The sequence below is a fragment of the Hippopotamus amphibius genome, chromosome 4 (genome assembly GCF_030028045.1).
Source record: "Hippopotamus amphibius kiboko isolate mHipAmp2 chromosome 4, mHipAmp2.hap2, whole genome shotgun sequence".
Taxonomy (NCBI): domain Eukaryota; kingdom Metazoa; phylum Chordata; class Mammalia; order Artiodactyla; family Hippopotamidae; genus Hippopotamus; species Hippopotamus amphibius.
This window is the reverse complement of record NC_080189.1, coordinates 158832005-158857372: the sequence shown is the minus strand read 5'-3', so window position 1 is coordinate 158857372 and position 25368 is coordinate 158832005. Positions and strand designations below refer to the sequence as shown.

General features: G+C 39.1%; 1 protein-coding gene across 3 annotated transcripts in view; it reads right to left on the bottom strand.

Moving 5' to 3' along the window:
- The window catches only part of PSEN1 (presenilin 1), a 76302-nt gene that overhangs the window by 2483 nt on the left and 48451 nt on the right, over positions 1-25368 (bottom strand). For all 3 annotated transcript variants that reach the window (XM_057733746.1, XM_057733747.1, XM_057733748.1), the window contains 4 exons: positions 20292-20390; positions 12172-12258; positions 8742-8915; positions 88-206 (listed from right to left, as the gene is read on the bottom strand). In XM_057733746.1, the coding sequence (XP_057589729.1) occupies positions 88-206; positions 8742-8915; positions 12172-12258; positions 20292-20390 (479 nt within the window). The remainder of the gene's footprint in view (positions 1-87; positions 207-8741; positions 8916-12171; positions 12259-20291; positions 20391-25368) is intronic.

The window sequence follows — 25368 nt, the reverse complement described above, 5'->3', positions numbered from 1 at the left end:
CAGCCTAGCTGGGGTTAAAAGGATTGCCTTTTCTTCAAAATTTTGAGATGAGGAGTTCTGACATGTTTTTAATCAGTGTATACTTACAATTAATATGGCTACAAAACAGGCTATGGTTGTGTTCCAGTCTCCACTGGCTGTGGCGGAAGCTTTACCAACCAGAACACTGTAGAAAATGAAATCTCCTAATCCAAGTTTTACTCCCCCTAAAAAGGAAAGATTATAAATATGTTTGTCACTCTTAAAAAAAAAACAAACTTTGTCACTCTTTGTTATGATTTCACAAGTTAAAACTGTCGCTGCCCCCACCCCAGCCTATGCTGAATAAGTCAGGAAATGATATCATACAAAATGAAGCTTTAGCTACATTTTCCCTTTCTTTTTTGGTTTTCTATAACAGGAGGTTCAGATGTTATGTGGCTGACTCTGTTGTACATCAAAAATAGTAACAATAAATAATAACTGTCATCTATCGAGTGCCTAGTTTATACCTGTACTTGTTCTAGTAAATCCTCACAAGAACCCCTATGAGATAGGTTATCATCTCCTTTTTTTTTTTAAAACAGCTTTACTGAGGTATAATTTATTTCATAAAATGCACCCACTGTAAAATGTACAATTCAATGACTGTAAAAAATGTAGAGTTTTGCAACCATCACAATTCACCATATTTCCATCACCCCAATAAAATATCTTATGTTCACGTACAGCTAATCTCCACTCCCATCCCAGGCCTTTAGCAACCATTGATCTGCTTTCTAACTCTATAAACCTGCCTTTTCTAGACATTGCATAGAAATGGGCTCATACAATATGGAGTCTTTTGTGACTGGTTTCATTTTTTTTTTTTTTTTTTTTTTTTTTTTTTTAATTTATTTTTTGGGGGGGGTACACCAGGTTCAATCATCCGTTTTTATACACATATCCCCATCTTCCCTCCCTTCCTTGACGCCCCCCCCCCCAAGCCCCCCCCACCCTCCCCGCCCCAGTCCTCAAAGGCATCTTCCATCCTCGAGTTGGACTCCCTTTGTTATACAACAACTTCCCACTGACTATTTTACAGTTGGTAGTATATATATGTCTGTGTTACTCTCTCGCTTCGTCTCAGTTTCCCCTTCACCCCCTGCCCCCTCCCATACTTGTGACTGGTTTCTTTCATTGAACATAATTTTTAAAAATTGAAGTATAGTTGACATACAGTGTTGTGTTAGTTTCATGTGTACAACAAAGTACAAAGATTTGTTTCCATTATAGGTTATTACAAGATATTGAATATAGTTCCCTGTTGTTTATTTTATATATAGTACTATATATCTGTTAATCCCAAACTCCTAAATTATCCCCCTCGCCCTACACTTTCCCCTTTGGTAACACTGTAAGTTTGAAGTTTATTTTCTATGTATATGAGTCTATTTTTGTTTTATAAATAACTACATTTATATCACTTTTTTAAGATTCCACATATAAGTGATATATATATTTGTCTTTCTCTGTCTTACTTCACTTAGTATGATAATCTCTAGGTCCATCCATGTTGCTGCAAATGGCATTACTTCCTTCTTTTTTATGGCTTAGTAGTATTCCATTGTATACATGTACCATATCCTTTTTTTAAAAAATTAATTAATTTATTTAATTGGCTGTGTTGGGTCTTTGTTGCTGCACACAGTCTTTCTCTAGTTGCGGCAAGTGGGGGCTACTCTTCGTTGTGGTGCATAGGCTTCTCATTGTGGTGGCCTTTCTTGTTGCAGAGCATGGGCTCTAGGCACATGGGCTTCAGTAGTTGTGGCACATGGGCTCAATAGTTGTGGCTCACGGGCTCTGGAGCACAGGCTCAATAGTTGTGGCGCACGGGCTTAGTTGCTCCGTGGCATGTGGTATCTTCCTGGGGCAGGGCTCGAACCCGTGTCCCCTGCATTGGCATGTGGATTCTTACCCACTGCGCCACCTAGGAAGTCCCATATCTTCTTTATCCATTCACCTGTCAATGGACATTTAGGTTGCTTCCATGTCTTGGCTATTGTAAATAGTGCTGCTATGAACATTGGGGTGCATGTATCTTTTTGAATTAGAGTTTTTGTCTTTTCCAGATATATGCCCAGGAGTAGGGTTGCAGGTTTTTTAAGGAACCTCCATACTGTTCTCCATAGTGGCTGCACCAATTTACATTCCCACCAACAGTGTAGGAGGGTTCCCTTTTCTCCACATCCTCTCCACCATTTATTTGTAGAATTTTTGATGATGGTCATTCTGACTGGTGTGAGGTGATACCTCAGTGTAGTTTTGATTTGCATTTCTCTAATAATTAGTCATGTTGAACAACTTTTCATGTGCCTGTTGGACATCTGTATTAACAATATATATATTTTTGCATTTATTTATTTGGCCGTGTTGGGTCTTTTTTTTTTCGCTGTGCACGGGCTTTCTTTAGTAGCGGTGAGTGGGGGCTACTCTTCATTGTGGTGCGCGGGCTCCTCATTGCCGTGGCTTCTCTTGTTGTGGAGCACGGGCTCTAAGGCACAGGCTCAATAGTTGTGGCACACGGGCTTAGTTACTCCGCGGCATGTGGGATCTTCCTGGAGCAGGGATTGAACCCGTGTCCCCCTGCATGGGCAGGCGGATTCTTAACCACTGCGCCACCTAGGAAGTCCCTTAACACAATATTCTTGAGGTTTATCCATGATATTGCATGTGTCTGTAGTTTGTTCCTTTTCACTGATGAATACTTTTTCATTGTACGGACATACTATATTTTGTTTATCCATTTACCAGTTGATGGACTTTTAGATTGTTTTCAGTTTTTGGCTATTAGGAATACTGCTGCTATGAACATCAGTGGGCAGACTGCTTTCATTTCCATTGGGTAGATTCCTAGGAGTGGAACTGTTGGGATATATGGTAAGTTTATTTTAGCCTTTTGAGAAACTGCCGAATTGTTTTCCATGCTAGCTGTACCAGTAAATTCCCACTAGCAGTGCACGAGGGTTCCAGTTTCTTCAGTCCTCACCAGCACTTGGTATTGCTGTCTTTTTGATTATAGCCATTCTGATTCATGATGTTGAGTACCTTTTCATGTGCTTATTAGCCATTATATATCTCCTTTGGGGAAATGTCTATCCAAAGTGTTACCCTATTTTTTAATTAGGTTATTTTCCTATTACTGAGTTGTAAGCATTCTCTGTATATTCTAATTACAAATTCTTTAAGAGGATTTGCAATGATTTGCAAATATTTTCTCTCAGTCTGTGGCTCCTTTTCCTTTTCTTAATGGTATCTTTTAATTTTTTTTTAATTGTAGTAAACACAGTTCAATGGCATTAAGTACCTTCAATGTTGTGCTACTATCACCATCACCCATCCACAGAACTCTTCTGACCTTGCAAAACTGAAACTCTGTACCCAATAAACAGTAACTCCTCCTTCCTCTCTCCCTCCAGCCCTTGGAAACCACTATTACACTCTCCATCTCTGGGTCTGACTACTCTAGGTACTTCATTTAAGTGGAATCATACAGCACCTGTCTTACTGTGACCAGCTTATTTCATTTAGCATATGTCCTGGCTCACTACACTGCAGCATGTGCCAGATTTTCCTTTCTTTTTAAAGCTGAATACTACCCCATTGTATGTATATATATTTTGCTTATCCATTGATCTGTCAATGGAGACTTGGGTTGCTTCCATCTCATGGCTACTGTGAGCAGTGCTTTGAACACAGGTATATAAATACCTTTTCTCCCTCCTTTTTTTTTTTGGCCACACCATGTGGCACCATGTGAACAGGGATCGAACCGGCACCCTCTGCAGTGAAAACGCAGAGTTCTAACCAGTGAACAGCCAGGGAATTCCCTAAATACCTCTCTCTTATTGGTATCCTTTGAAGTGTGAGAGTTTTTAATTTTGAAAAGTCCAATCTATCAATTTTTTCTTCTATGTATCAGTGTTGTATTAGGGAACTCTTTGCCCGACCCAAAGTTACAAAGTTTTTCTCCTGCGTATTCTTCTAGAAGTTTTATAGTTTTACCACTTACATTTCAGTTTATGACCAGTTTTGGGTTAACTTTTGATTGTGTGCATGATGGATAGGGTGAGGCAGGGACTGCCATTCATTCTTTTGCATGTGAATATCCAATTGCCTCAGCACCATTTGCTGAAAAAATTATATCCTTTTTCCAGTGAATTATTTCAGCGCCTTTGTAAAAAATCATTGATCATAAATATAAGGGTTTACTTCTGGACTTTCAGTTCTGTTCCACTGATTTATATGCCTGTCCCTGTGCCTGTCTTGATTACTATGGCTTTAGAGTAAGTTCTGAAATCAGATAGTTTAAGTCCACTAACTTTTTTTCTTCTGTTTCAAAATTGTTTTAGGTAGTCTCAGTTCTTTACATTTCCAAATAAATTTTAGGATCAGCCTGTAGAAATTGACAGGCTGATCCTAAAACTTATACAGAAATGCAAAGGCCCTAGGTTTTCCATTGTCAATCATTATTTTTAACTTTTCAAATTCTTTTCAAAATGATAAACAAAACTATGGATTCAAAAATATGCTTTGACTTGGGGCCCAACAGTAACCCACTAAGCTTTACGACTGGCTTTAACCTTCTGGTTGTTAAGTAACTACTCCCAACTGAAGTTTGATCCTGGTCTTAAAGTTTTGTTGCCTGAGCCAGAGAAACCACTTCTGGAAGACAGGGGTTGAGGGCCCTGAGAAGCAGGGTCTGCTCCAGATGGGAGGGAGAAAGGAGCAGAGTGCTGGTTAATAAGATCTTACTGAGAAACCAGTGTTCGTTCTAAATCATGGAAGCCAGAGCGAAGCCTTCCTTACTGGAAATAATAAACACACAACCCATGAAATCCAATGCTATGAACCACATGGTCAGTTATCCTTTAACTTGCTAACCTTCCCAGGCTGCTGAATACTTTCAGCAGTTTCAGGTGTGCAGAAGAGTCCAACTCTACTATTTAGGTACTTGTGTGATGCTGGGCAAGTTGACTAACTTCTTTAATCCTCAAATTCTTCAGCTACAAGATGGGGATTACAGAGCTATTTCATAAGGTTGGCATCGGAGTTAAAAATAATACAGGAAAAGTTCTTGGCACACACAGAGGCTAAACAAATGATAGCCTTGAAAGACTTTTCACTTCAAATAGTAAGTGCTATAAGAAACTGAAAGAAACTAAGTTCTTCTGAAAAAAAAAAAGCTATCGAAATGAATTAAAAAAAATAATGCAGAAGAAAAATTCTGCTTTTCTCTGATGAGAGACTTGCATCTAGAGAATACTCAATAATAAAAAAGGACCCCCGCAAATGGGCAATGGATCTGAATAGACAGTTCTCCGAAAAAAATATACAAACAGCCAATAAGCACACAAAAATATACTCAACATTATCAGCCATCAGAAAAAATGCAAATCAAAACCATGATGACACACCACTTTATACCCACTAGAATGATTATAATCAAAAAGACAGATAATAACAAGTGTTGCTGAGGATGTGGAAAAAGCGGAACACTCATACACTGCTGGTGGGAGTGTAAAATGGTGCGGACACTTTGGAAAACAGTCCAGTAGTTCCTCCAAAGGTTAAACATAGAGTTACCATATGACTCAGTAATTCCCCTGGTAGGTACACACCTAAGAGAATCAAAAACATATGTCCACACAGACGTGTGCATGAATTCTCACAGCAACACTATGCATGACAGCTCAAAATGCAAACAATCTAGATGTCCATTAACTGATGAATGGACGATAAATGTGACATACCTGTACAATGGAATATTATTTGGCTACAAAAAGAAACGAAGTACTGATATATGCTACAACATAGATAAACCTTGAAAATATTATGCTACTTGAAAGAAATCAGTAAATAACCATATATTGCATGATTCCGTTTATACGAAATGTCCAGAAGAAGCCAATCTATTATGATAGGCTATTAGTTGGTTTTGGGGGGCATGGGGGTAAAGGGTACAGGGTTTCTTTCTGAGGTGATGAACGTGTTCTAACATTAGCATGTGCTGATGATGGTCGCACAACTATAATAAAACACATTAGGTTGTACATTTTAAAGGGGGGGGGATAAGAAGAACTGAAGAGGTGATGCTAAGGAGATGGAGTTTTTTTATGGGGTATTGAAAATGTTCCAAAATCAGTTGTGGTGATGGTTGAACAATTCTGTGAACATATCAATGCCACCACTTTAAATGAGTGAACTGTATAATATGTGAATTATGTCTCAATAGAGGTATCAGAAGATAAACAAAAATAATGTACTGAATCAAGCTTAAAATGATACCCTCGCATTTTTTCATTTAAAGGCTTATGTTTGTTTAAATAATAACAATACTGTGGCAAATGCTATAGTTACATTTCATAGAATTCCTTTTAATGGAGAGAAAAATATGGATATATTTTATTAGCAAAATAAAAAGAGAGTCAGGAAATGAAGAAGTAACTATCGATTTTTTCTTTAGGCACTTACTGATGCAACGAGTTTTATTCCACAACCAGAAGAGACTGACTGACCCAGTATATAAAACCTAAGAAAAATTGTGTTGCTCAGGAATATGTTTTCTTCTATGATTTATTCAATAAAGATACACCATGGCCAAACAACTAAAATCACAGCAATGGAAACTGCTTAAGTAAAGAATTAACAGTATTCCACTGCCAAGTGCTAATACTGAGACTCGATGCCAGTTATTTTACCGCTATCTAGGTCTCCTATTGTTTTGTTTTTGCTAACTCTGAGAAATAATTTTACGTGATTATGGAGTTCCTTTAATATTAAAAGGGGCATATGCAGGTCTACAAACACAACACATGGTAAAAACAATAAATAATGGTGAATATTTACTTTAATTGTAAGATTTCACTAGAGGACCTCTAGCAGAATATATGCCTAGCTTAAATGTAACTGTAATATAATAAAATAATGAATACTTCCTATTATCTTTTTAATAAACAGAAATACATAAAAAACTTCCTGAAATTTATTATTTTACCTTTTTCCTACTAAAATCTCTTCCTCCACTTGAAGACAATATCAAAATCAAGCTCCCACTCTTCCCTTGAGGTTACAGAAAACCTCTATGAGTCAAATTTCTACTCCTGGAAACAACAGGTTAATTTCACTACTCTAATAAACTTTAAATCTATCAATAGTACACTGAGGCCTGTTATTGGCATGATGTTTGAAGGAAGAACATTCTGAAATTCATTAGAAGACCAACTGCACACTGAATAAACATGTTTTACATTTCTAATTAAAAACTCTTGTATTCAGCTTTCTGATTAAATTTTGATTTTTAAAAGGTTGTTCTGGAAGACACATGTGCCTTTACATATCAAATTCTATAGTAAACTGAGACTTCTCTGTAAGTAACCACAAGTCTGGTTCAACACACTAATGCAATCAGAGATGGTTACGTGTGTGCTGGATGCTAAGATAAAGAAAGAATGTCAATTATCAGTTTATACTGTTCCCAAATAAAGAAAATATTAATCAAGTTGGAAGGGGGAATACTTGGGTTTTCCTTAAAAAAAAAAAAAAAAAGTTAGAGATGAAGAGATGATCAGGAGAGAGAATCTTCAAGGAGAAAAAGCAGTCGTGAAAGAATCACACTGCTGCTGTGCTTAACAGCTGTATTTCTGCTTCTTTTTGGCTCTACACATCTTTGAGAAAAGAGGAACAGAAGAGGCAATCTAATTACAGTGGTAACTCTGCTGGCAGAGAAAATGCCAGCAAAGGCAAGCTTAAGCCTGGCCATAAGAAGAGGCAATTGCCTCTGGTTTCTCAGGAGTGTGAAAGTTGCAGGCTGCAGCTGGCTCTAAAATCTGGAAAACTCGCCCAGCACCAAAGTCGTGGATCTGCTCAGGTTGCGACCAAGGTAAAAGACAAAGGGTGAGCTGTAGGAAGTGTTCTGCTCAAGCTGAAGGATAATGTCAAGGTTACAGTTAATAGTGATTAGAGAAGCTAAGAAATCTAGGTATCTTTCTTTGAAACCACTTACTCTTTTCGCTATGTTTTTTTTTAAGCTCTTTATTGGAATATAATTGCTTCGCTATGTTTTAATCAAGAGTTTCACTTTTGTGAAAATGAAAAAAATTGAGGGTAACTTAGTTGGGAAATGTGCTAATCTCTTCTTATTCAGTAAATCACCTCTGTGACTAAGACTAAGTGAAGAGATGACTGAGCCCCAACCCGGGGACTCTACTGGCTAATATCCTAAGAAGCCCCAGGTGCTGACCTGAATCTGAGTGACAACATACCTTAGACACTGAACAAGCTATTACATTTCTGCACAGAACCTAAATCCCTCTGACTTTCTTTAAAATTAATAAAATACCGTGCTTGCCAACAAAGCACAGCAACAACATAAAAGGGCAAAACACTTAAACCCACAGGTCTCTGTGCAGCGAGAGTGAAATATATTAATGCAATTTCTGTGCATGAAGTCTTACAGGAATAATATTGAAAATTTTTTTTTTACCTTATAAAATCAGTGGCAAAGATCAGGCTGTAAAGGGATAATTTCAAAAATCTGAGGGGCAGAACTTGGTCAATTAACAAATTTAACTATGAGAAAAGCACCAACTATTATTTCCTACTAAAAGCTGCACTGCTATTTAGAATTAGACTGTAACACTGATTCATTTTATTTTGGGAGAGTTTGATACTGCGGCACCTAAAGGAACCCGTAACTTTCCAAGGCAGAGAAAGGCACATACTTTCCTCTGGGTCCTCACTGGCCAGGATGCTGCTGGAGAGATCCTGCACAGCAGAGCGCGACTCAGCTGTAGAGTGATGAGGCCCCAGGCGACTGTCCCTCTGGGCTTCCCACTCTTCGCTGAAGCCGCCATCATCACTCTCTGTCACAGGGTCTTGTGACTCACTTTCTGTGCCTTCAAGAAAAAGTGAAAATCACAGCTGTAATATTTAGAAAAATCTTAATACCTTTAAGAAAATTACATGGAAACAGTAATTACCTGTCATTGTAACTAGGGGGATAGCTGGCTCTTAAAACACAAATCATGGGTTATTTCAGGGCCTGTTGGTTGCTTCCCCAATAAGCTATTTCTCCCCTTATTTTCTGAGAGCAGAGTCCTGATTTATTTGGGTTTCCACCTCTCACTCATGACTCTGGTGGTAAATCCTGTTCAGTCCAAGTTAAGTGTGGTCATTCCACCGTTCCTCTTCCCAATGGAAACTCTAAAGCTGTGGGATTGGTACCAGCCAATGTGTGGTGAGACAAAGTCTGCTGGAAATTTGGGGAAATTTTTTCTCACTCTTTGAGAGAGACTTAAGGAAGACACCAACAGCCCCTTTCTTCCTCTGGGTGTTGTCTTATCTGCATATAATGCCTGGCACTTCAGCTGTCATCCTGTGACCATGAGAAGCAGTGGGCTGGGCTGAGGACCAAGTCATATCTAAGGATGGCAGAGCAGGAAGACAGGGAAGACAGGAAAGAACTGGGGCCCCTGATAATTATCAAGTCAATTAGCCAGTCACGCAAATTAAATTAAATACAATTAAAATTAGCCAGCTGTACAAATGCCTACACCTCAGGACTTCTGGTCACGGGAAAGAACATTTCTTCTGATCTTTGCAGCTGAGGGCCCTAACTGATGTCATTCACCATTGGCTTTAGTGACTAAATTATAAAAGTAAACCACTAGTGGGGGGTGGGAGGATGGGAAAGGAGGGAGTGACTTTTTTATGGGCTAGTCATGTTCTTATAATGACTTGGTCTGACTGAAAATTTGAGTATAACATGATTGTCTCGAGAACCTCCTAGACATCAAAAATAATTAAAATACATAAGTGAAGTTGATAATACTTTTTTCTCATTTATTTTTTTATAAAAGTAATACATATTCATATTTATTCATCTACCATGAATAAATGAAGCTTGCACACTTCAGGCCTCTCACTTGTGTGGACTTTTTTTCTGAGAGGGGCTCTAGCAATTTCATATTTTGAATTTGCATTTTTTTCTTAATCAGGTCTCCACAAACCTGATTCTTCCCTGAGCTAGTTTATAAAATCATAAAAATATAAGATTTAGAAATAAAAACAGCAGTTCCTGCTCTGCCCTATCCCTCCTCACTCCTGATCCTCATCCTACCGTCAGCCCTCTCAGCCGTCTACTTTGGTATATACCTCCATAATTAAATTTTTTTGGGGGGCTGCCTTGGGTCTTCATTGCTGTGCACAGACTTTCTCTAGTTGCGGAGAGCGGGGGCTACCCTGTGTTGTGGTGCTCAGGCTTCTCAGTGCAGTGGCTTCTCTCGTTGCTGAGCATGGGCTCTAGGTCCATGAACTTCAGTAGCTGCAGCCTGCAGGCTCAGGAGCTGTGGCGCACGGGCGTAGCTGCTCCCCAGCATGTGGGATCTTCCTGGAGCAGGGATTGAACCCGTGTCCCCTGCACTGGCAGGCGGATTCTTAACCACCGCGCCACCAGGGAAGTTCCGACGTTTTTATCTTAAGTGCTCACTCAGGCAACCTCTGAGCTCCATTATGTTTCCCTTTACAGCCATCCCTCTTGGAAGCTTACACCCCTGTGTTCTGAACTAACTTCGAGTTCCTGTAACACAATGGTTTTCACCTGGGGGTAGCACCTCCCTTCCATGGGTGTTTGGAAATAACTAGGATGGGGGAGGTTTTGGTTACTGCAACCCTGAAGTCACCCTTGGCATTTAGCGGGTGAGGGGCCAGGAATGCTAAACATGCTGCAATGTGAGGGGAGCCCATACAATGAAGAACCCAACCCACTCCCGCTGAGGAGCTCTGCAGCTCCTCCAGCTCCTCCTCACGTCAAGGCCCTTGCCCATGGTGCTTCCTCTTCTGGAAAGTTCTTCTTGCCCTCTTCAGCTGGCCATCTCCTGTTATCACTTCCTTGGGGAAGTCTTCCTGACTTTCCAGAATAAATGAAATTCCTCCACTATAAACTTTCATAGCAACCTCCTCTGCAGTGCTTATCACAAACTGAATGAATTATGTGTGGAACGTGTGTCTCCCCGAATAGGCTATGAGCTCCACAGGAACGGGACCCCTCATTCAGTGCTACATCCCCAGTGCCTAACAAACCACCAGGCACATGGTTAGGTGCTCAATCAACATTTGCAAAAGAATAAAATCTTAATGTAGCAAAAACACACTCATACTTACATACAAACACACATATACTCATAGACAACTAATCTTTCAATTTTCTTTAGCTCAACAGGGTTAACACAATAACCAGACCTGCAGCAACTGTTTCCTCTGCCTCCCACTTCTCTACTAGGTCTACTGCTGGTCTAACGCCACCCCATTCTGCTGCCTCACTCACTGCAGGATGGGCCTAATATCTCTGCGTCCCAAATACGAATTTCCAGTTGAAAGCGTCCTCTTCAGTTACCCAAATGCTAAATGTCAGCAGTTTTCTTGGCTCTATAAAACCTAAACTCTACCTTTTCTGACAAACAGCAACTCAATTAAGGTCTTTTTTTCTTCTCTGACCAACCTTTACTCTGCCTCTGTTTGTCAGCTTCCTCACAAGGTTAGTCCTTTGCTTTTCTTAAAAAAAGAAAAAAGCTTCCTTTCTTTTTGACTATTGATATCGTGCTGTTATTCCCCAACTCCTTCTAATTACAGCTCCTCCTAACTTGTGTTTGCCTTAACATCTTCTGTCGTATCCACAAGCGGGCCTTTCAATTTCCCATCCTAGGTCATCATTCTCCTCCTCCTCCAGAAAGTCATGTCCACCTGGAATATTTTATCTTCTTAGCATAAACATTATCACACCTCAAATCAAATTATATTTAAGTTACTCTGGCCTTGTCAGACAACAGGTTCTCATTTATACATGTCTGAAGAGAGACATGTAAAAGACATTATTGTACCTTTCTAAAATCACAGCCTCAACTCAAACATTTCCATACTGGTATTAATGGTGTTTAATGGAAGAAATTCTTAACCTAGGGGGCGCTGGCTGATTGTTGGGTTTGGAGCATGTGAACTCAAATGTTTATGTGTGTTTGTTGGGTATTACCACAGCTTCCAGGAGATTCTCAGAAGAGCCCATGACCAAAGAAAGAGGTTAAAATCACTGCTTCATAACTCATAAGATGACAATGACCCTGAAAACCAGGAAATTATCAAATGAAAGCCACCTACTTTGTGCATTATAATTGGAGTTTTTGGATACCTTCCTCTGGGCTTCTGGGTCTCCTTCTGCCATATTCACCAACCATACCATTGTTGCTGTTGAGAAAGACAAAAGTCCAGGTAAGCACTGGAGACACAGAAGGAAAGCTCATGAATAATAACAGGCTGTTACTTCTCCACCCAGATCACCAGCCTTCTTAATGTCACCATAAGAATCCCTAACAATCAGAAGTAAATGCATATTCAAAACCACAGAAGGTTCTCTTTGATTTCGGCAGATAAAAGAAAAAATTCTGAAACTGGACGTTTACTGTAGCTTTCAAACTGCAGCTGCTGTGATAAAACTGTTCACTGTCATTTATAGTCTATGAAAAGCAACCAGAAGGAAATTGTTCAGGCCAGCAAGATTTCCCTGAAACAACAGCTGGACTAGTTGACTATCTTAAAATAGTGTGAATTCACTGGTTAAAATTACTTATTGGAATTAAATTAGAGGACAAACTGGGGCTCACAACGCATCGGATGAATTATTGTAACTCGAAAGATGCAAGGAATAAGTTCCCTTCATATTAGGTCTCACTTCTGGGATTTTTAATAATGTTAAACTGTGTTATATACAGGGAATAAGAAAAAAAAAAGGTTAAAAGCAAGAAACATAAACAGATAGTCAATTGCCTTTTCTATGTCTTGTCCACAAAAATACATATATATCAATACATCTAGATATACACACACATCTTGTTACGTTTTAATTGAGGTGACGTGAATAACTGAAAATGGTGCTTCTCTTACACACTGCAGGTAGGATGAAACATGGCGGGGAATTTGGTAACATCTAACAAAACTACATGTACATTAACCCTCTGACTCAGCAATAACACTTTGGGAATTTATCCTGAAGCTACACTAACAATAATATAACAACACATACAAACATGTGCCACACAGGGTAACAGCAGAAACCAAGCCAGCAGCAACCTGAGTCCAGCCCAGTAATGGTAAGCGATTTTAAACAAGACACTTGGCATCCGTGTTTCTCTGGCATTTTGTCACTGATTTTACAATTATATCCATTTTCCTAATACTCTAAGGCTTCTTGAATAACTTATGAAAGAAATACATAACCAAAGAGGATAAAAATCCTGTAATAGCTACACTTACTCATTCGCCATAGCTTTGTAATTCTGAGGTCAGACAAATTTCATTATATGATAACCTGACTAACGGATCAAAGTCAGTACTAGCCAGGCAGGCGATTCACTGAAAAAAAATCCAAACCCAATGAAGAGGAAATAGGGCGACCACCAGGGTTTACGAATTTCTGTAGCCTTCTTGGCAACCAAAGCAGCAGGTATTTATTTGATTTACTTTTTTTGTTGTTGTTTTTTTTGTTTTTGATTTCCTTTTTTTTATGCAAGTATAAAAAAATAAAGCTACAAACTGTTTTAAAACTTAATATTATCATGGAAATCAGGGGTCAGCAAACTTTTTCTGTTAAGGGCCAGATAGTAAATATTTTGGGCTTGTGGGTCACATCTGGCCTCTGTCACATATTCTTCTTTGTTCTTTCCTTTTTCATTAACTTTTTTTTTTTAAGCTCTTCATTGGAGTATAATTGCTTTACACTGTTGTGCCAGTTTCTGCTGTACAACAAAGTGAGTCAGCTTTCATTAACTCTTTAAAGATGTAAAAACCATTCTTAGCTTACAGGGCTGTACAAAAACAGGCCAAAGGCCAGATTTGGCTACGGGCAGTACTTTGCTAACCCCTGATGTAAATTATCATGCGCAGAATATACATTTGTTGAATGACTTAATATTACTAAAACAATATCTAAAAAACCCACTTTCCAATCTTTCGACTTAACATCAAACATCTTAGATCAACAGATAAATATGCAAATTAAAAATTAACATAATCTAAAAGCTTCCCAAACTGATATGATACCAGAGAAAAACTTTACACAACGGTCAACCTCAAAGAATTGTTACCTTTGTTTTTTTGAAGAGCTACCAAAGAGTAGGTGTACATTTTTCCTGTCTAAATGAGGGACACAGAAAAACAAAAATGCTCACGTTTCCTGAGGGGAAGACCCTTTTGCAAACTGAATACCCTTAACTAGGGAAGAGTACACAAATGCATCAAAGGATTGTATTTTTAAAGAACAAATAACTGAGAGGACTGAGCTAAAACTTTTCACATTCATGTTTATATCCATTTCAAGGGTAAAGTACTGATTAGCATTCCTGTTTTTGTATATTTTGCTTGAAAAACAACCCTCTCAAACTCAATGATTTATGAAATGCTCTCTGAAGATTCAGTACTTCATGAGAACAGATACTTTCTTGAACCTATTTCATCTACACAGGAGGTAAAGGTTTATGCTTATATTTTCCCATATATGTGGAATTACTGTAAAACTATCTCAATATCAATTATTATACAGACTTGAGTTTTTAAAAATATTACATGTGAATGATTTTTTAACAACAGCAAATCCTCTTTCTGAGTGTAAAATTAACATACATCCTTTATGTTGTGGCAGACTAAAAGAGCCCTTCTTCACCCCTCCTGCACCCACACTCTTGCCATGGCCTCACTGAGACTGGAATGCAGTTTTCCTCCTCCTGATCAGGGGCTCAGTTATGTGACTTGCTTCAACCACTGGCACATGGACAGAGATGACAGTGTGGTAATACCAAGTCCAGGCCTTAACAGGCCAGCTGCCCTCCTGTTCCTCCAGATACAAGAACACCTTCAGCTAACCCACTGGTCCAAGGAGGACAGGGAAAATGTGGAGCAGAGGTACCATAGCCAAGTCAGATCAGCCAAGTCAAGTGACCTGCAGGTGCAGGAGTGATGGTGAATGATTATTATTTTTAAGGCCCTAAGTTTTGAGGTGGTTTGTTACACAGCACTATTGTGGTATTAACAACAGATACAACAGTAGAGCAATGTAAAATCCTAAAACTAAGAAAAATTTAAAACTCACAATCCCTTCACTTTGACATCCACAATTAACTTTTTAAAAAATAGAGTACAACACTAAAACTCTGCAAGTAGACAAAGATATAAGAAAAAATGTAAAAGTTGCCTCAGTCTCTGAACTGCACTTCCGAGGTAAACACTAGTATAACATCAGTTCTGAAATGTATCACTGGGATTTTATATATATACACACACATTCATACATATACAGCTCTTTTCCCCACTCCTTCCATACACTATTGCATGTATTGCTTTAAATCTTGCTTTTTATATTTAATATATAATCTTTGACATTTAAAAAATAATCAGAAATACACAGAGCTACTTCATTCTTTTAAATGGTTGCACAACCATCCACTGTATGAATGTACCATAATTATCTGAAAGTGTCCCCTTTTGATGGACATTTAGGTTATTTCCATTTATTTCTTAATATAAGTGTTGCTTCAGTGAACATCCTTCTACACTTTTACAAGTATATTCCTTAGTCTAAATTCCTAGCATTCACTATTAACAGCTGGTATAACATTCTGTATGCACCAATGTAAAATATATAAATAGTGGATTTTGATTTCCAGGAATAACACAGAAGAAGCTCACACCCAAATGCTCATTAAGAGGAAAATACTGATGCTCAAAACCTCGTCTGTTCTTTGCGGCTGAAAAACACTGTAGGCACATGATAATAAATTTATATTGGGAAAAAAGTAAGAGAAAGAACCTTGTATTTCAGACACTGGGTGTTCTAAAACTTTACCAGACTTCTCCAGCTACACGCACAACCCCCACTTTCTCCACTTCCCACAAATGACAACATCAAGTTCACAAGAAAGATCGAGGTCAACTAACATGCTCCCAACCTGACCTCTCTCTGTTTCACTATCTTCTGCTTTTCTGTCTTCTCCTTCCTTCCAGGTCTTTCACTGTTCTCATCTAACTCCTCCTCCTGAACTCTTAGAGCAATTTCTACCTGCTTCGTTTATTACTTTGCTCCAATAATTATTCCTTCTTGCTGGTCTCTTCAAAGCCTTTCTCCACCGGCTCCCTTCCCTCAACCTTCTCCCTTCTGGAACCATGTTTCCTCAAACCTGTTCTCTTCTCAAGTCACCACTGGTCTGCCTGTGGTGAAGCAGGAGGTGATAGTTACCTCTCCTTCTTCATCACCCAGTCTCTGCCCACTGCATCACTTCCACTGACAGCTCCAGCAAAACCCAGACTGACAGGCAGACAGGCAGGCAGGCAGGCAGGCAGGCAGGCAGGCAGGCAGGCAGGCAGGCAGACACACACACACACACACACACACGCACACTTTCTCCCTTTGGAATATTGCTTCTGGTCCGATCATTCTACTGAAATTGCTCCCTTAAATGTCACTGAAGATGTCTAAAGCACCAAATTCTATATGGTTTACTTAGTCCTCATTATCTTTGACTTCGTTATAGCATCTGACATTCCCTCCTTCTTGAAACTCTGCTTTTTCAATAACTCAACAGAAAAATAGGCCAAAAGTCCAAAAGGATATATATCAAAGTGATAATACTGGTAAGTAACTGTGTGGTGAGTATTAAGATTGGGGATGACAGCTAGAGTGAAATTTAATTTCATCTGTAATTCAAAACGTTTTTCAATGATAAAGTATTAACGTATTACTTGTATGATTAAAAATTAATTCTAAAAGCATGGAAAAGAATATTATACCAAGCCAGTCATTAAACAAGAAATTAAAATATGCAGCTAAAAAATACATGAAAAAGTCCAAATAATCATTGTTATTAATTAATAACTATTAACTAATAGTTATTAGTTAATAAGCCAAGATGAAAAATAAGATGTTTTTTGCTTATCAGTTTCCCATACACATATACCTACAAGCAATAATGAAGGTGTTAGGAATTTAGGACCTTCACACTCTGAAGAGAATATGAACTGGTACAGCCTTTTGAGGAGGCAATCTGGCAGTATCTATCAACATTTTTCTTTTTCTTTTTTTTTTAGCTTTTTATTGGAATGTAATTGCTTTACACTCTTGTACCAGCTTTTGAGGTACACCAAAGTGAATCAGCTGTATTTATACATATATCCCCATATCCCCTCCCTCCCGCAACTCCCTCCCACCCTCCCTGTCCTGGCCCTCTAAGGCATCACCCATCATTGAGTTGATCTCCCTTTGTTATACAGCAACCTCCCACTAGCTATCTATTTTACAGTTGGTAGTGTATATATGTCTATGCTACTCTCTCACTTCATCCCAGCTTCCCCTTCACCCCCTGCCCCCCAACCCCGTGTCCATCAGTCCATTCTCTGCCTCTGTATCCTTATTCTTGCCCTGTCACTGGGTTCATCAGTACCATTTTTTTAGATTCCATATATATGAGTTAGCATACAATATTTGTTTTTCTCTTTCTGGCTTACTTCACTCTGTATGACAGACTCTAAGTCTAACCACCTGAATACATATAGCTCCATTTCATTCCTTTCTATGGCTGAGTAATATTCCACTGTATACATGCCACATCTTCTTTATCCATTCATCTGTTGATAGGCATTTAGGTTGCTTCCATGTTCTCGCGATTGTAAGTAGTGCTGCAATGAACATTATGGTACATGTTTCTTTTTGGATTATGGTTTTCTCTGGGTATATGCCCAGGAGTGGGATTACTGGATCATATGGTAGTTCTGTTTTTAGTTTTTTAAGGAACCTCCAAACTGTTTTCCATAGTGGCTGTACCAACTTACATTCCCACCAACAATGCAGGAGGGTTCCCTTTTCTCCCCACCCTCTCCAGCATTTATTGTTTTTAGATGTTCTGATGATGGCCATTCTGACGGGTGTGAGGTGATACCTCATTGTGGCTTTGACTTGCATTTCTATAATGATTAGTGATTGAGCAACTTTTCTATGAAAATTTAAAGGCACACATCCTTTGACTTAGCAATTCCATTTCTACGAATGTATCTGTACAACAATATTCACAAATTCATAAATGTTCTCTGCAAGTATTGTTTGTAATGGAAATGATCTAAACGTCTATCAATAAAGATATCCTTTATTAAATATCTATATAAGAGAAAACTATGCAGACATTTCATGTACTGATATGAAGAAACAGTCATGCTATTGCTAAGTGAAAAATGCTGGTTTTCCCAATTTTCTGATATTTTCTTACATTCCCTTTACCATTCTTTCTTCATTTCTCACTCTCTAAACATAGTAGTTGACAAAGATCTATTCCTGGTATCCTATTCTCTTCCCCTTTCACCTGAATCACTCATCCACTCCCACAGCTGCCACTCCCACCTCCATGCTGATGCTCTTCAATTCTGCATCTCTATTATCAACCTTTCCCTTTGCACTGGTATTTCATTTCTAAGCTCCTGCTGGAAATTTCTACCTGGATGGCTCATAGGTCCTGCCAAGAAAACTAGATCTGGGCCACAGGCAACACTACACAGATTTCTCAAATTAGAAAAACCACTCTTCCTCACTGTCCTTCCTTTAGGCTTTCAACTTCTCTCACTCGTCACTAAGAATGACTGACACTATCTCCTCCAGAAGCTCTCCTGGAGGCCTTTCCCTCGATTGCCATTACCAATCCTGTAATTCAGACTCTCATTATTTTCCACCTATATCATGGCAATATCTGCTTAGCTATGCTTCCCGTTATCTCAGTTCTCACCCCTCCCATTCATCTTGCACAGCACTGCAAGCTTACAAAGGCACAGCTCTGATCACAATACTCTTCTGTTCAAGAACCATCTGATTCCCAAGCGATCATGAATAGAACACAGAGATCTAAACTCAAAGCTATCCTTGATCTTGCCCTAAGTGCCTTTCCAAACCCACCTCTAGTACTCTCCCTATTTTGTACCCCATGTTCTAGTCAACTTGAACACTTGAAATCTGATAAAGATGCACCACACTTATGCCTCCAAGCCATTCTTTGTGACAAGCTCACTTTTGGAATTGCCTCTTCCATCTGTGCTTGCTGAAATCCTACCCACCCTTAAAAGGTTCAATCCAAATGCTGTCTCTTCCATGAAGCCTTTCCTGATTCCCCATTCAGATTTTCCCTGTTTTGAGCTTTCTGTACGTTGTGTTTCTTCTGAGTCTGATAATAACAGTCTGCCTTGAATGTTGTTTATATACTTGTCTCATCTCACTTCTAAATTGTAAGCAAGGGAAATTCCCTACAGCCCAGTGGTTAGGACACCACACTTTCACTGTGGAGGGCCGGGATTCAATCCCTGGTTGGGGAAATGTGCTCTGAGGGAAAGCAAAGTATCTTAATAATTTTTTTTAAATTTATTTTTTGGCTGTGTCACGCAGCATGTGGGGATCCTAGTTCCCCAACCAGGGATTGAACGTGTGCCCCCTGCATTGGAAGCATGGAGTCTTAACCACTGGACCACCAGGGAAGTCCCTCTTAATCATCTTTATATCCTTTACAGTTCTGTGGGAGTGGGTCAGATCGATGACCAATAAATATTTACTGAATGATTAGGAACAGTATGACTCTAAAACAAACCAAGAAAAAGGGCAAACACATTCTGAAGGAAAAGTACAATCCTTTCCATATGCTAGTGCAGGATCCACCTATAATATATGTATAGGACAAGTACTCAATAGTTCTTGATTAATAAGATTTTAAATGAGAACACTGGCTCCCCAGTCTCTAAATATTTCTTCTATTTCCACACATACCGAAAACTCTCTTGAACCAATGTCAGGCAGAACAGCGGTCCCCAACCTTTTTGGCACCAGGGCCCAGTTTCGTGGAAGACAATTTTTCCATGGACTGGGGCGGGGGTGGGGGGGGGGGGCGCTATGTGGATGGTTCGGGAGGTAATGTGAGCGACAGGGAGCAGCAAGATGAAGCTTCATGTGCTCTCCTGCCGCTCACCTCCTGCTGTGCGGCCTGGTTCCTAACAGGTCGAGGACCAGCAGCAGTCCTCAGCCCGTGGGTCAGGGACCCCTGAGGTAGAAGGTATTAATTTGCAAGGAAACAGATCTACAGGAGTTCCATCAATGCTATGCATTTAAGGTGAGAAAAAGTACCATTATAATGACCATAATTACATGTATTTGAATCTCTCTAAATTCTAAGCTGTTTACTAATTTAACACCATTCTGAAATACTTACAAGAGTAAATAAGAGCTGGAAAGAGAGTTTCATTTCTCTCCTGAGCTGTTTCAACCAACAAACGAAGTGGGCCTTTTGGACACAAAACAGCCACTAAATCTAGAAAAAGAAAAAACAGAAAAGACATCTGAAAAATATATTGGGTGTGTTAGGGAGGAATTAACCAATTGAAACGGTTTAATTGTTTTTACACAGAAAGATGTTGAACGAATATGAAATAAACAGCAAGTAAGCTGGTGGCGGAAGGGGGGAGGAGACAATCTAAACAAAATACGTGAAACCACACAGATCTGTACAAATTTCATTTTGGTTTGATTGCTATTTGGTTAGTTTACAGTGTATCATCATTGGGTTCTAGGAATAAGTCTCCCCACTTTGAAGAAAAGAGGCAGAAGTAATGACAAGACAGAATTATTCTAGAGCAGTTGTCAATTTCCAATAAGCAGAAACTAGGACAAGCCTTTACCAAACAAAACATACCTATAAGCCACACACTGAAGGTTTACTCTAGGAGGGATTTAATAGAAGGGATTTGACTGAACTTTTCAAAATACGAAGAACAGAGTAAAGAGATTCGTCTCCTCCCCTTTTTGAAAACATCATATGTACTACATAGGGTTACTTGAAATAAGAGGGCAGTAAATTTAGACAAAACAAAATAATAAACCTCTGCATGAGTTTAGCGTTTCTTTAGTTCTCCTGTCAAAAGCGCTTCACAAATATTTGGTCTCTGAACACGTGTGGTGTTGAAAAGTGTCTTATTTTACAAAAACAACTCAGAGGAGGAAGTAATATGTGTAAATTATTCTTGATTCTACCACCATTTCTCTCCAACTACAATTTTTCTTACATTTGCTGTGTCGTGAAAATTCAGAGTATAGAAATATAGAAAACAATTTCAAACATTTAACAACATAAAACAGATATAGGTAAATTTGTAAAGGAAGACAATATAGCTTGTGTTGACATTACTATCATTCAGATGCATTTAAGTAAAAAACCTCGCATCTGCAAGTGGTCATGTCTTCTTGTACACTACTACTACTGCTACTACTACCATCACTACTACAATAAAACACACATACCACCCCACCCCACCCCCCACCCCACACACAGAAATCTCTGCTCTCACTGCTTCCACTTTGATTTATTTCGGATGTGAAAAGGGAAATTTGCCATGCTCTGAAATAATGAGATTTTCAACCTGTTTCAACCTGTAATGTTCTATAACTATCTTGGTATTACAACACATTCCTCCTTATAGAATTGCTAAATGATAAACCCTTATTTTTTAGAGCAAGTAAAGTGAATTAAAATTAATTTTTCTTTGAAATTCTTAGAACAACCTTTGTGACAGATTGAGACATCTTGAGATTTTATGAAAACAGAGTTAAGAATTGTTACTCTAAATGTTGGACACAAAAGTCTCTTATTTTAAAGGAACTCAAAGGTTTATAGAGATAATCTGTATATATAAGGAAGAAACAGGGTTGATGGGAGAAACAGTGTAATGTAGTAGAAAGACTACGGGACTTAGGACTCAGAATCTAGATCAAATGCTGTAAGCTTGAGCAAACACTTTACTTCTACAAACTTCAGGTTCTTAGGAGTAAAACAAGGATAACTGCCCTGCTTACTTCACAGGATACTTTTTTAAAATTATTTTTTTGAGGTACACCAAGTTCAATCATCTGTATTTATACACATATCCCCGTATTCCCTCCCTCCCTCGACCCCCCCCAACCCTCCCTGTCCCAGTCCTCTAAGGCATCATCCATCCTCGAGTTGAACTCCCTTTGTTATACAGCAGCTTCCCACTGGCTATCTATTTTACAGTTGGTAGTATATATATGTCTATGCTACTCTCTCACTTTGTCTCAGCTTCCCCTTCACCCCCCGCCCCACCAAACCTCGAGTTCTCTGGTCCATTCTCTGCATCTGCGTCCTTGCTCTTGTCTTGTCACTGAGTTCATCAGTACCATTTTTAGATTCCGTATATATGAGTTAGCATACAATATTTGTCTTTCTCTTTCTGACTTACTTCATTCTGTATGACAGACTCTAGGTCTATCCACCTCATTACATATAGCTCCATCTCATTCCTTTTTATAGCTGAGTAATATTCCATTGTATACATATGCCACATCTTCTTTATCCATTCATTTGCTGACGGGCATTTAGGTTGCTTCCATGTCCTGGCTACTGTAAATAGTGCTCACAGGATATTTTTAAAAACAGCTAATATTTACTGATAGATACTGTTATACATGTGTACTATATGCATTGCTTAATTTAACCTTCATAAGAACTAAGATGTGGGGGGTTGAGTAATGTGTCTGTGGCCACATACCCAATAAATGATAGGAATGGAAGAGTCTGGATTTGAACCCAGGCAGTGTGTCTCCATAACTGGCATCCCTTTTTTTTTTTTTTAAATATCAAAAATGGAATCAAACTCATTATGATTCACCCCTGATGTTTCATTTAATTAAGTTTTAACTTGCTCTAGTATGTCATAATGGTGCCTTGTGAGGCCTGTAGCGTGAGACTGTAACGGTGGTGAAAGTATTCCACTGCACACCCTGTTCAAGAGCCCAGCATTGTATATTTAGAAGTGAAATGGTTACTATAACAATGTCTGGAACTCCAAAGTGGATAAAGTGAGGAGGGCTCTATCGTGGGTTTAATATGTACAGAGACATATATAACTTTGATTTCTATTTTTGGTATATGTGAGGCAAGAGATCCTCAGTTATTTTCCCTAAAGAGGGAAAATCTGGATAAGTAATTGCTGTTGCTACCACTGGCAGAACCAGATGGCTAGACCACTGGCAATGTTCCAAGGCTCTGCAAAAATGCACACACAGAGCCAACTGTTGGCCAGAATAAGACAACTGCCCAAAGTTCAGCTACTTTTGCTGAGCCTTGGATCCCACTCTTGATCAAGAATGCTTGGAGTAAGGAATGAAAAGCACAGCTCTGCAGTGAGCTCCTTCACATGCGGTTTTGATGCTGTCCATAAAGTGTGCAAACTCCCACTGCTGTTTGTTCACTCATTTGATCCCAAAGAGCTCCCGAGGTAGCCAGGGCTCCAAGAGAAGGGTGACCCCCTCTAGCACCTTGTCAACTGGCAAGAAACTGAGGAAAGAAGAGGCCATCCTCTCTTGTGGGTGAGATACTCCAGGGGGCCCAGACTTAGCTCTATCGTACCAACATTTCTGTCTTAGCAAGGAGGCCCTGGTGGCTGTGCTGAGCTTGTAGAATGCTGCCTCCATGATATGAAGATATGGGGCATAATGACATGGAGCCTCACAGGTTCAGGTCCTGTGAAAACCTGTTTCCAGAAAAGCTCAGTATGTAGTCAGGAATCGCCATTCTAAACATGCACAGCATGGGACTGAAAAGGGTAGTTTCTCACACCAGAAATCTGTGGGCAGCTTATGATCATAGTGAGTGGTCCAGAGATTTCAGGAGGTATGAGAAGAGGCTGTTAAAGTCCCTACAGTGAATGATTCTCTGGGGGTGGAAGAAGGGACACTAACAGAAGTAATTACTGTATTACAATTTAGACAGATTCTAGAACCTTATGTTGTAGGAGGCCCCCTTCAAGATGGGCCAATTTGTAACAGTATAAGTAGGCTTAAGTAAAATTTGTAAATTAAGAGTATGCTGCTTCCAGATCCCGAAAAGGCCTAAAAGATACTGGGCTTGTTTTAACACTGTGGGCGCAGAGAGGGTCAACTATTTCTTGACAGCGTTGGAGATGCAGAAGCCCTCAGCTTACCAAATAATTTTCAGGAATTTCACTGAGGGGGCAGAGCCTTGTACTATGTACAGGGAAACGCCATCTCCCTTGTGCGCTCTATTGTGAATATCTGTATGTCCTCACCAGGTAGATCGAATGAATTTATTCAGGGGTGATATCATCAGTGCGATGTTATATCTGTGCTCCTGGAGGAAGTCGGACGTGGTTAAGATCCAGCCTGCAAAGATTATGTGCAACAGTAGTAGGGCTGCAAAACTACCCCATGAATCTGCTAGGTAAAGATATAATGTGTCCCTTTGATGGTGAAGGCAAACTGTGGCTGTTTAAAAAGGCACTGAACAGAAGAACATATTGGTAAATTCTCTGACTGAAAAGTATTAACCAGTTGCTGATTGGAGTGCAGAACTGGCATTCTTGATCACAGCTGTGTGATAAAGGATGAGTACTCTGCAAACCATATATAAGTACTACGTAACCTAAAGTCATCATGAAAATCAGTCACAGAGAGTATATGACTTCTACAGTTCTATGACTGACTGCTTGAATAAGAGAACAGAGCCAATCCAATTCTATTTCCACAGACATCAATCAAGTGGAATGATGGGGTTTTCTACCACAGGTCACCTCACATTTTAATAAGCATTTGAATAGGGATGATGAAAGAACACTGCATTTATCATATAGAGATCACATACTGACCTCTGAAAACGGATCTCTTTTTGGCTTTCATGCTGGGAAACAGTTACAGAGTTCACACCTTGGTTATTCACTGCTAAGGTATATTTCGACTTTTCAGGATCCATGTCACACTGGTTGCTAATAAATTTGAAGCTCACACTGCCCAAGTAAGTTTTATCTTTAAAAGAGTAATTCTACCCAACTTGCCTTATAAAAAATAGTTAACCTAATTTTTATATTAAAAATTACTCGAGCATTTTATGTGTGTCAAACACTCTGCTAGTGCTTGTCAACATATATTCTGAACTCTTACAACTCTGAGAAGCACTGTTCCCATTTTCCAAATGAGGAAACTGAAGCTCAAAGGGCCCGAGTCACTTTCCTAAAGTCATAAAGGCTGTCAGCGGTAGTGATGGGATGTGAATCTAAGTTTTAGGCCAGCAGTCTGTGGATCCTTCCATTAACTCATCACTGAGTTAAAGTGGGGAAATTAATAAAACATTTTTAAAGAACTTAACTCAAAAAGCCTGAAACCTTTATATGAAAAAGATATTATAGTTAACTGAGTATTTACTGAAAAGCTGTGGGACACTACGGTTATCATTTCCCCTAAGTCAAGATAACTAGAAGAGG